This window comes from Fundulus heteroclitus, chromosome 1, assembly GCF_011125445.2.
Source record: "Fundulus heteroclitus isolate FHET01 chromosome 1, MU-UCD_Fhet_4.1, whole genome shotgun sequence".
Taxonomy (NCBI): Eukaryota; Metazoa; Chordata; class Actinopteri; order Cyprinodontiformes; family Fundulidae; genus Fundulus; species Fundulus heteroclitus.
Genome location: NC_046361.1, coordinates 41,056,869 through 41,069,682, shown reverse-complemented (window position 1 = coordinate 41,069,682; position 12,814 = coordinate 41,056,869). Strand labels below are relative to the sequence as shown.

At 39.4% G+C, this 12,814-nt stretch overlaps 1 protein-coding gene across 1 annotated transcript; it reads left to right on the top strand.

The window, feature by feature from the left end:
• The first annotated feature begins 5,690 nt into the window (after positions 1-5,690).
• LOC118564556 (polymeric immunoglobulin receptor-like) lies at positions 5,691-12,554 on the top strand. Its single transcript, XM_036143105.1, has 7 exons — positions 5,691-5,747; positions 6,432-6,773; positions 6,985-7,305; positions 7,490-7,576; positions 7,671-7,793; positions 11,171-11,208; positions 11,368-12,554. The coding sequence occupies exons 1-7, from the start codon at positions 5,708-5,710 to the stop codon at positions 11,443-11,445; spliced, it is 1,029 nt and encodes a 342-aa protein (XP_035998998.1). The 5' UTR covers positions 5,691-5,707; the 3' UTR covers positions 11,446-12,554.
• Positions 12,555-12,814: the final 260 nt, after the last annotated feature.

Genomic DNA, 12,814 nt, shown 5'->3' with positions numbered 1-12,814 from the left:
GACATAAGTCGTTGTAACGGGATTGATTTCCTACACCTTTTGTTCTATCCTCATTCAAGGAAGATGCGTCTCACACAGAAGTAGAGAAAATATTGCCTTAGAAATCCCAAAGTGCAACATACTGTCATGTTCTGTCAACAAAACTTTAGATAATATGGATATGAAAAGGGAAACTCAATAAAAATTAAACCATAAAGAAAGAGGAAGTGAAAAAGATAGTCTGTAGTCTCTGCAGTACTTCCACAGTGTCCCAAACTCACCTCAATGCTTGGTCCATTGGTGCTTGTTAAACAGCAGACAGGATTTATTTCAGCAGTTCAACAATCGTGCAATCTTCCATACGTACCCAGTTTGTGGAGGGTCCTGTTAATGGACTCCGTGGATCTCTGCAGCTCCTAGAGCTGCTTCTCTGAGCTCTTCCTACACTCTTCTAGATGGTTCGTCATCTCTCCATCTTCAGATGATGGATTGATCAGAACTCTCAGAGATGTTCAAAGCTTGGGATGTTCTTGTAGAACCAGTTTATACTGGTCCAGAACTTCCTCCCTGACCTGTCTGCTGGGCTCCTTGGTTTCAGTGATGCTGATTGTTCTCTAATATTCTCTAAAGTATCTCTGAGGCCAAAAAATGAACAGCTGCAATTGGACTAGGATTACATTTTACACAGCTGGTGTTTCCTTTAAATCAGGACTGAAAACGTTGACTTCCTGTAGAGCACTTTGGATTGTCTTGGGGTATGAACATATTTGCATAAATAAACTTGCTGTTAAAGTAGATGAATATTTTTAGTGTTCCCAAAAAGCAGCAAATCTTTTTGCATATCATTGAGAGATGTGGGCTGATGCCTTTCTAACTGAGTGGGAAGTTTCACTGACTGTGTAGAACTTTGTTTTTGTGTGGAGATAATCCTAAAGAGCTGAAAACAGCAACAGTTTCCCACTGAGGAAAATGAAACAATACCTGCGTGGTTGTTCCCTCTGAGGCTCATCTGGTCCTCAAACCTGCAGCAAACAGCAGGTTGTTCTGTTATAATGAGACATTATGCAAAGTACAGACAAGGATGACTGAAGGTCTGGTACCCATCTGTGTCTCAGCTCACCCTCTGCATCCATAACCATTACAACCCAAGTGGGACAAAACCAGAACCCGACCATTCACATCTCATCACCCAGAGCTGTGCTGAACTTGTTCTCCTCTTCCTCACATCACTTCCTGGTCTGCTGCTGGGACCATCAACGTCTTCTAACGTCCTCCAGCTGTTTACCAACCCTGAGCTGAACTTTACTCAGCGGGTTTAAGTGTGTTCCAGTGTTTGGGTCAAAGAACAGAACCTGTCACCTCGACAGAAACCACAATTATTATTAATTATGCGTTTAATTTTAAAAGGGGCAATACATGGTGATGAACAGGGTAAATATATGAGAATAAAGCCTGTGGCTAATTCTCATCTCTAGTCCCTTGGCAGGTTGATGTAAACTGTAAGGACATAATAAATACAAATATTCAATACATTAATGCAGGGTCATATTAATGCTTTTAAAAATACATAATAAACAACTTGTATATGTATGTATACACACATGTATACATACACACATATGCACATATATAGCCACCACAGTCAGCTGTTAAACCAACAACCTCAAACACCAGGATTAATTCATACATGGAATATTTTAAAAATAAAACAGTTAAAGTGATTGTAATGCTCGTTATTTCGGAGTTGAAGATTCTCAGTCATCCAGGTCATGGTCATTCCAAAAAAAGTAAAAAACAAAGCAACTGGACTTGTTTTCCGTAGTTGAAGATGTTTCGCTTCCTGGAGAGGAAACGAAACATCTTCAACTACGGAAAACAAGTCCAGTTGCTTTGTTTTTTACTTTTTTGGAATGATTGTTATTGCACCTACCACATGTGATCGTATGAACTGCACACTGCCCTAACTTATTTTATGAATAATGATTACAAATTTGTCCTTCTAGCAACCATTTTCTCAGAGCCAGCTCTGGTTGTCCTATTATTTCTCGTTTAGCGGAGGTAGAGCTAATCTATAATGGATTTTGACAAAATCTGCATATTAAATTAGATTCTCCCAATTTAGTAGGTGGTATTTTTCTAATATTCTATAATTATGATACATGCTAGGATTTTATCTAATACTTTTAATGCTCTTTTGTAAAGAGTGTCAAGTGTTTTCCTTATGGATGTAAATCTTTAATTTCATTAGGATGTAACTGATTTAAATAATCAGTTTCTCACCAGGTAAATCCATCCTCTGACCAGCAACACATCTAACAAACAGCAGTTATTTGCAAGTCGTTTTTTGTTCACACGTGACTGTGCAATAACCTGGCATGAAAAGACACTGGCGAACAAAGCAGCATAGAAACAGGAGGATCTGATGATAATCAGGAGTTTTAACACAGGTGAGGGGAAATTGCTGAGAAGGAACCAGGCGTTAGAATAAATGATGCATCTAATTAAGGTGCAGGAATGTACCTGGCCAACTGACTCAAAGCAAGAGAACAGCCACAACACTGGGACAAGAAATCAACAACAAAATAGAGCATGACCAAAACCCAATTGTGACAGGAAATGCCAAACTGAACTGACAAGAACAAGAGAAACCACATTAATAAGGTCAACAGGAACAAAAACTCTAAACAGAACCTCGTTTAACTCATGAAAAACCTAAAGCTCAAAAAACCACAGAGAAAACATTTAGTCATCAGGACACATCAGGCAAAAAGGGAATCAGAGCCTTTTGGAAAGTCTCTCTTCTCTTAGTTTTCACTGTTTTGGTGTTTAAACTCCTGTTGCTGATCTTTCTCACCTGATTTTATACTTTGCTTTGTGTGTGTTTCTGTTATCTACCTTCTCCAGGTTTAGCTGTTCTTCTAATGGAGAGCACCGGCAGAGCAGAAGACAACAGGATGGCGCTGATCCTCAGAGTCAGGCAGGAGAACCGAAGAACATCTGCAGAAGTCTGTGAAGAACATGTTGGACCCATGATTGTAGGATTGGTACTGGACTCTGAGCTCTTTCACCACCAGGCCCCTAGTTTGTGTATAGTTTGTGTTTCTACAATAAGCTGCATGCTTGACTTTACTGCAGGAGAGGAATAAGCAGAACATTTATATATCAATCATGCATTGAAACATGTTACAGCAGCTGTTTATCTGCAACTATGAAAAGAACTGGAGAGCCTTTAGAACAGAGATGGGAAAGTTAACATCTACAATATATATTCTTTTCCTTTTTAAATTTTAAAGAATTCAATTTAATTTATTTTTTTGTGATGCACCAATTCACAACACCTGTCATCGCATCTGTGGCGTCTCTGCATTTAGGGCCAGTGAGGCCAGGCTCCACCAGATGTCGCTGTGGAGCTCTATGTTTGCAAAAATCAGCAGGACAGGATCGTTCCTTATAGATTAATACTGTAAAAAAGACAGATTCCCTTACCAATAAAATTATGTTATAAACAGTTGTGTCTATATATCTAAGTCTGTCAGTATTAAGCAGCCTCCAGGAGTGAGCTGGCTCACAGCTGGGTACCCAGCCCGGACACAGACAATCATCAACGCATCATCAAGGCACCAGTCACCAGCAGTGAGCCTGACTGGGGCATGAGCTCCACATGTGGAGACCTGACATGTTCCAGGAGAGGGGGCAGCCCAAAACCCAACCTGACAGAAACAAACACACAGTCAAAGGCACTCCGTCACAATCACACGTTCCCACCCAGATTCCCACACATGCAGACACTCGTAACCATACTCTCAATCTAATAACACAGAATGGATGCTGTATACACACTTGTAGTCACCACACACATCTTATTCTCCCAGGTCCAGGAACCGATGCATTTTCACCAGGGTGGAGAAACCTGTCCACTCAAGCTACAAGCTGAGACCAGAATCAAGCAATGGCCTAACCTGAGTGAGAAAACAACCAGGAAGTACTGACAGTCCACAAAAGAAACTAAACCCATCCTGATGGAAAACTAACCAAAGAAATGATCCAGGAACGATTGTCACACGAAGGGCTTTGTTTACAAGCTAGAATTCTGTTGCAAAAAGTACAATGTGAAAGCAGATCACACTAAACAAAATAAAAATAAAGTTTGGTCTGGACCAAAGAAGCAGACTGTCGTTGTGTGAATTCACCCTAGGAGTGCAGAAAATTTGAATGTAGTCTTTCAAGGAGCTGCGTATATATCTTTATATTCCTTTTGGCTCATATTTTTCTAGCCATTAATTTTTTGCTGCTCTATTAAGTTTTTTGAACACTTACATCACAGTATTTGGTGCAGAGCTGTTAAACCACATCATGGACTTCCAGCTTACCAGCCTTTAGAATCCACCATTTTTTTTCACGGAGTGATTTTTGTAGTTCAAGCTGAAGGATGCAGAAGCTACAAGTGGGTAAGTGTTCGGTTGTCCATTACACTTTCCCCCAGCAGCCCACAAATATGGCCTATTGGCGTGTAACAGAATGCTCTGCCACCTGGAGGGGGGCGAGGTGTGAAATGCCTTCTTTAGATTTAAAGAGACGGCACTGAAACCAGTTGTTCTCAGGCTCACCTCAGAACAGGGCTGAAAATGGGGAATGTGGAGGTAAAATAATGAGGAGTTCAGACCAAAGCATTGAAGTTCTACTTTATATGTGAAAGGGAAGAACTGAAAAGCATTGCATGTCCTCTTTAAATAACATAAATGCTTTTATTTGCACAACACCTCTGTGAAGTATTCATGCAGAATCATGTCTTCATGCACTGAGCACTGTGAGACGATCAGGCCAAGAGTCTGAAAGCTGAAGCTGCTTTTAGTGATTTTATCTCAGAGTGAAAGGCTGCCCTGCTGCTCTCTGCTCAGAATCAGCAGCTGACTGAGGCTAAACTCTTGCAGGAAGCAGGGTTATTTTGGTCATCTGCTCAGATAGCAGCTATAGTGATCTCGTTCTTTCTGTGTTTCCCTGCCTGGCTGCAGGTACATTTACCTAACTCCATTAAAAAGATCTGCTCAAACTGGTTCTTATGTGACACTCATTTCTTGCTGCTGATCTTTCTGCTTCATTTTATTGGTTTGTGTAACCCCCCCACCCCCAACCCCCAACCCCAAACCACAGAACGATCTGTCCGATGACAATAGACAGCTTTTTCTGCAGAAAACCAGCAAAGCTCCAGATAACAGAGATGGTCAGACAATTCTGAAGGAAATTTCTAAAGAACAAATTTTAAACAAGAATCACAAATCTTTGTCGTCATTATGTCACCATATTGAAATTTTGGTGAAATAACGGCTCAAAATTCTCACAGATTAACTCATAACACACAGACGCAACCAGGAAATGTTTTCTGATCTGCAACGAGCCTTTCTGCATGGCTCAAACGAGCAGATAGTCCTTATCATCAGATAAGGTTTATGTTCAAAATAAAAGACTTGACAATGTAGAAAACTGTGCAGTTGCATGAATCCTAATCTATTTTAATTTTCTCCTTGTTTATTGAGGTTCAAAGGGTCTTGCCACGATCAGTTGTTACTGCTGTTAGGGCTTTGACTTGACTTTGGGTCTCAATTGTTGAACATTTCACAGTTGTGATCCCTTCTGGGGATTTTAGCAACAGTGTCAGTGTGAAGAGGAGGAGCATACGTAGGGCTTAAAAGAGGAAATGAGAAAAGTTTGAAGCCATCACAGCGTAAAAATGACCGTCCTGCAAAGTTTCTTCATCTTCTTCCTCCTCTGTAAGCAACTTTTCTTCTCATTTATGTCAATTTCAGTGTTTCAAATATAACTTTAAGGATCTGCCTCAAGCATAAACTTATTATTTCCATGCTTTATTCTGAATTCAAATGACAGAGTTGTTGACTTCCACTCAATCATTTTGTGATGTGAATCTCGTTAAGAGCAATTTGCAGAGAAATTGCCCTAAATAAATTACTTTTTACTGTGAGTTCAGATCAATAATTTATTGCTTCCTTAAATGGATCCTTCATAGAAAAGCTCAGTCACCTTAAAGATAAAATTGATTATTTCAGTAAAATGCTTTAAAAACTTCTGTTTGATCTTCAAAAATGTCCAATTTCTATCATCTTGAAGCAAAAACATACGTATAGAGTCTCCTGGATCATTGAGCTGGCTGAACGTCTCTCTGAGCGCTCAGTGGATTAATTCTCACATCCAAACGTTTTAAATTACAACATGGAGCAGAATTAATGTTTGAATTCTTTATCCTGCTCTGTTTGTTCAATGATTTCACTTCAGTTTATAATATTTGTTCCAACAACTGACTAAAGGTTTGCCTGCAGACGTTGTTGTGTGAATGAGCTGAATTCTGTGAGACTCTGTGCATCAGAGATAGATATAAAGGTGCTGCGGTCTCTCAACATTTTCTAACAGGATGTTCTGGTGTTATCTGTGTTCTGCAGCTCTGCAGGTCAGAGGCAGCAGAGCCGTCCAAGCATTGACACATTATGGAGAATCTGGAGGAAACTTCTCGTCTCCATGCCCCTTTCTCTCTTTTGGAACCTTGAAGATCTTCTGCAGGGAGAACTGTGAAGGAGAAAATCTCCTCATTAGAACAAATGAAAAGACGGCTCAGAATGGACGATACAGAACCGAATATGTCCGAGAAGCTTCTAGAACCTACTCTGTTCTGTCTGTGAGCATCTCAGGGCTGAACCGGTCTGACTCAGGTCTGTACAGATGTGGTTTAGGCGACTCTTCATCATCAGCTTCATACCAGGACTTCAGACTCGTTGTTGTAGACGGTAAGTCTCTGTTGAAGATGCTGAAATGTTTTAACGTCTCTGAAGGTCTGAGGAACCGTAGATGTTTCTCCTGGTCTCTGCTGGATGAACTGTTCCATCTCCAGACTGGTTAAACTGGGCAGATCCCAGGAGAACTGTAGAGAAACTGGGATTAATGTGATCAGACTGCATCCTGCTGAGGACAGAAAGTAACTGATGATTATTTTAACAGCTCTGCTGGATGGAAACAAAGATCACGTCTATAAAGAAGCTGGCAGCTCGCTCACAGTCGCCTGTTCCTTTGGTTCCTCTGGAGGAACCAAATCCTTCTGCAGAGGAGGACCTGGAGAAGAAGAGGTTCTAGTTCAGACAGGTGGAGACAGAGGTGAAAAAGGCAGATACACTTTAGAATATGATAAACAGCCTTCAGGAGGAGTTCTGTTGGTGACCATCACCCAGCTGACCCAGTCTGACTCAGGACGGTACCGATGTAAGATGGACAGAAAGTTTTTACCAGATTTATACAGAGACTTCAGAATCAATGTCACCAATGGTGAGTTTCTTTAATCAATGTAAGTTTTTTCTCTTCCTTTCTCTGTAGTTTAGAAGTAAAATCACACATGAGAAAAAAATACCTGCAACTTTCTTGGGTCAGAAATCTTTTGCTGTGTTTTTGTATTCTTTGGTTCTTTTTGTGGTTCCTTAATCATCTCCAAAACAAACTGTCCAACTTCTAGCAGTTTTCAAGAGTTTCAGCTCCAGTCCAGCTTCAGTTTTCTCAAAAATTACAGATCCGACTCTGATGAACACCACAGCATCCGAAGGTACATCATGTCACAATCAATGACATATAAAATTCTCTATAGCATAAAAGTAAGTAAATCATAACATCACAGAATTATTTTTGTGAAATAACAGGTTTTTCTTCTAAAACATCTGAAGAAGTTCTGCTGGTGGTTCTCATCCTGACGTTTGCCTTCATTCTGTTCTCTGTGGTGCTGCTGGTTTTCTGTAGGAAAAAAATATGCAAACCCAAAAAAGGCAAGACAACACACACACACACACACACACACACACAATTACTCCAAATGGTTTATTGTTCAATATTTAATCAAACCACCCTGTATGTCGGGTATTGTACTGTGAGGATCAGCCCAATTTGGCTTTGAGATTAAGACAATAGGTGAAAGAAAACTTTAGCATTCTCTAAGAGCAAACTCTGCACACATTTATAAAATAAATGAGAACTTCTCCTCAAATTTATAAATTTATTAAAGCAGCATTGTGTGACTTTCAGCCACTAGGGGGTGGTAGACCTGTAACTTCCACGACGGGCAGATTTCCGGACGTCCAAGGCCCCGTTCATTACTCCCACAGACATTAAGAGGACCAATTGTGTACACCCATTCAGGGCCGTGCCCAGTATGATATTAGTGTTCTGTTCATCACATTGGTGGAGAATATCATACTATAATGCAGAGATGTTATGGCTGACACATCTTCTCCTAATCAGTCATACTGTCCAGTCCAAGTATATCAGGCTGTGTGTCCCCAGAGTCTGTTGTCTATCTGTAATTTTCCATGGTGACTGCCTTTCTCAGTCCAATCTCTATAATCTCATAATCCCTAACATGCTTTGATGTGGTAGCCCTTTGCTTACTACGGAGCCCCTAAAGGGACATGGAGGAAAAAAAAACTATTGCGAGATCTCGCAAAAGGTTTTCCTACGTCAGCGAACCGGAAGTAAAACAAATGACCTGATCCACACTCATTACTGGTTAGTCACCACATAGTTGTTTGCCAACCGCCATTAAATAGAAAAAGAAGTTGTAAACAGACACAAAACAATGGAGGCGCAAACACGTCATCCATGGGAGAAGTTTATTGATTTCTATTTTAGTACTGGCCTGACATATAAAGACATTAAATCCGTACTTGGCTGCAGACATGGACTTGACATTAGTGAGAGACATTTTAAAAGATTAAAAGAAAAAGTTTTCCTATGTCGTTGAACTGGACGTAAAACAGACACACAACAGCGGAGGTGCAAAGTAAAAAGGATAAAACTATAGACATAATATAAGAGTAGACCCCGCACTGATTGTCGCGGTGCAGGAATTACGGCCGCCATCTTGGGGCAGTCGACCTGCACCTGTCGACCTGCAGTCGACAGGTGAGTTTTTGTACAAAGGGCAGCACTCGAGGGCCATTTTCAAAAATCAATTGTGGGCTAACCAAATGGCACAGGGACATTTGGGTGTAGTGCTATGAAAGCCCCATCCCTCGTCTCCCATTTGCCAAAAGTCCCATATTTTTAAAGCCAACCAGGACCCCCGCTACAGCCCCCCAAAAAAGTAAAAATTCACGAAAATCACAAATAAATGGTCCCCAATGGCTCAAAACTTTAGTTAGGGGTTGTAGTACTGTTAAACCGCCACCAGGTGGCATTGTGTACACTTGGCGGGACTATGTATGGGACCATATTGTACATATTACCATATGTACAATAGGCAGGATTTTACATAGGCCAGTAGGCAACATTTTAATATAGGCCAAAAGGCAGGATTATACATGGGCCAATGGGCAGCATTTAACATTATGTACAATCCGCAGTACACTGAATGGGACACTTGGCGGCATTGAGGTTAGGGGGTCACTTTATTACAGGTGGCAGCACTTAACATATGTAAGGAGCATCGGAGCCCTATATATAGGGCCTAAACCGATATCTATAAGAGCACCTTTATACAGGTGGGCAGTTAAAGTCACATGACCATGGAGGTCATGTGTCCAGGAAGGAAGCACCACTAGCCCGCAACAACCTCCCTGGAGCTAACACCTCCTCCCTGGAACAGACTCTGGGTCCTGGAAGAACCTCCAGGGTCCTGGAGGAACCAGGGGGGGGGGGGGGGGGGCACCACGGAGGTCATTTACCCAGGAAGGAAGCACCACTGGCCCGCAACAACCTCCCTGGAGCTAACACCCCCCTCCCTGGAACACACTCTGGGTCCTGGAGGAACCTCCAGGGTCCTGGAACACACTCTGGGTCCTGGAGAACCAACATCCATAACGCACACACTGATACATTGGACTGCATGTACCAAAACACTTGGTCTAACACACGTTTAATTACCACATGTCACACTTTACACCATAATGGACACACACACACACACACACACACACACACACACACACACACACACACACACACACACACACACACACACACACAATAATTCCATATACTGCACTACCAGTACTAACCCTAACCCAATAGAACCCATTTGATAGCCTCCTGTCACCAAGTGGACCCTACTGACATTCTCAAAAACGTAAGGTAAGGCTGCCATCCAGTGGCCAATGTTTAGTATTGCATGTGCTCCCTAAGGACTTTCATGAGCCCTGGCGGCCCATTCAAATGAACGCTCTAATGGCTCCACGTGAGTTCCCTGAATTTAGGGAGCATATTGCGCCATGTCCCCGGAAAATACATAGGACCATAGAGACGGGGGGACGAGTCCTCTAACCTGCTGATTCAAGCTAAACACACTAATGATACCTCAGCACTGGGCGGCGTATTTTTGTTTAAATCGACGGACTATTGACATCAGGGCTCGAGGGCTAACTTTTCACAAGTAAGATTAAAAGATATCGTTTATATTATAATGTTATTTTTCTAAGACAGAGAGATACAGGTCTACACGTCCAAGTTTTTGTGACTTAGTCTCTCCAAACTTGCATCTACTCCATGAAGGCATCAGACCTTTGACATTGGCATTCACCAATGACTATATTATTCAATATATATATATATAGGTTTTCCTACGTCATGTATATATATATATATATATATATATATATATATATATATATATATATATATATATATATATATATATATATATATATATATATATATATATTTATATACACATGACGTAAGAAAACCTTTTGCGAGATCTTGCAAAAAAAAAAACCTTTATATAATATGAATGGGCTAATTAATCACAAATCACTTCATTAGGTAACTGAGTGGCTGGACTGATTGTTCGGTATAAATACACTGCAAAAACGGAACTAAAAATAAGTAAAATGTTCTTAAAATGAACGTATTTTTTTACTTGATTTGAACAGGTAAATAACATGATTTGCCAATAGAATAAGATTTTTGCACTTAAAATAGGAACAATTCATCTCCATCATCTTATTTCAAGTGCAGTATATCTAGTTATCATATTTTAGGGGTAAAAATACTCATTCCATTGGCAGATAGTCTTATTTGCCTACTCTAATCTAGGACAAATACACTAATTTTAAGAACATTTTACTTATTTTTAGATCCATTTTTGCAGTGTAGGTTATTATCCATTATTTCAGAAATGTCTAACCTTTACTTGTAATTTAAATACTTCCAGGTACAAAGACAGGAGGCTCAGACAAAAGTGACCAGCAGGTAATTAATTGGTCTTGGTTTAAGCTGAAAGATTGCTGATGTAAAACAAAACGATTAATGAAATCTTCTTTCTACAAACTTTTAATCACTGTGTTTGAAACATAATGGAGTAAAATAAATGACACTGACGGCTTGACTATTTTGTTTATTTCTGTTTAGAGTGATGCATATGAAAATTATCCCTCTGGGGATTTGATTTACCGGAACTTCAAACCTGTCAACAAGAACAAAAAGTAGATCTGAGGCTGAAGAACTGGGAAATCTACATGAGACCCTGGATTTGGACTGATTTAGTCTCTGTTGCTGGAACCTGATAAAAATTTAAAGAACCTGAAGATTAAAATGAATGAATAAAATATGAGTCCCTGAAAAATGTTTTTGAGGATTTGGGACTGTGGATCTTTGCTGTAATTAATCTTCCATTTTGTTTCCATTTTCAAGTATGTTACAAGTTAATTTATCAAGCTTCTTGTTTTATCTGAAAATAGTAAAAATTTTAATCTCTGTCACTGTTCTTGCAGTGTTTGGTTCTGGTGTTATAATAATATTATTAATAATAATCTGTTTTGTTTATAAGAACCTTTCATAAAATGTGAGGTCATTGTACAAATAAAAACTAAAAACAACAACAATAAAACCAGATAAAAACATCAAGTTACATGGATAGCAGCACTGTTGGTTGTACTGTAAGCAGTAAGAAGGTCCCTGGTTCAAATCCTGGGCTGAACTGTTTCTTCATGACGCATCAATTTGCTAGTGTTGTGTGTATGCATTTAAAGCTGTTTTTGAATGAAATAAACAAAGAAATAAAAAACAAATACATAAAAATATAGAGCGGAAAAAAAAATACGGACGAGTATGTAACACATGTAAGGGGCGCTACTGATGACTAAACATAACCGAATACAAAAACATCTCCCTGTTAAATATGATTTAACTTGAGATTGGATTAACTTGTATCTTCATTACTAAAAGTTGTGTGTAACTATGTTTGTGTATTTGCCACCATCATGCCCAAATTTCCTGATTGTGGGAAAGTGAAGGAATTTTGTATCTTAATTTTATCTGCTGTACATTTGAAACCTCAGATTGACAGAAATAAAAATAAAAGCTGAAAAATATTGATGGCCCAATAAATAAACCAAGACACATATAATGTAACAAATATTTTTTTAAAAAAATTAGTACTAATTTTATATTAATAGGACTTTCGGATTTCTCTCTATTTCCAAATAATTATTTAAGCATTTTTGTTTTGCTGTCTTCTTCATTTTTACATGTTTTTCTTTTCCTAGGAATGCATTAATGTCTCTTTTACCCCTGGAATTTTAAGTTTCAAGCCTTTTTATTTCCATATATTTTTAATACATCTTCTTTTTTACTTTTACTTATTTCTGCCACATCATGAAAATAAAGAAAATGAATCAACCCATTTAAATCACTGCGCTGGGCCCCTGTTTGTCAATAAATAGATTTAAAAAGCCTGATTTTGGTCCATAAAGCTCTTAATGGTCTTAGGCCAGTTTGTATGAACCATGTGGACCTCTCATGTCTTCAGACACCTGTTTTCCAGAACCAGAACTAAACAAAGTGAGGCAGCGTGGAA

Excerpts from the sequence above, each read along its gene's own strand:
- LOC118564556 (XM_036143105.1), top strand. The coding sequence starts at position 5,708 with ATGACCGTCCTGCAAAGTTTCTTCATCTTCTTCCTCCTCT. Across the intron at positions 5,748-6,431 it reads CTTCATCTTCTTCCTCCTCT|CTCTGCAGGTCAGAGGCAGC; the intron begins GTAAGCAACTTT and ends TGTGTTCTGCAG. Across the intron at positions 11,209-11,367 it reads CAGACAAAAGTGACCAGCAG|AGTGATGCATATGAAAATTA; the intron begins GTAATTAATTGG and ends ATTTCTGTTTAG.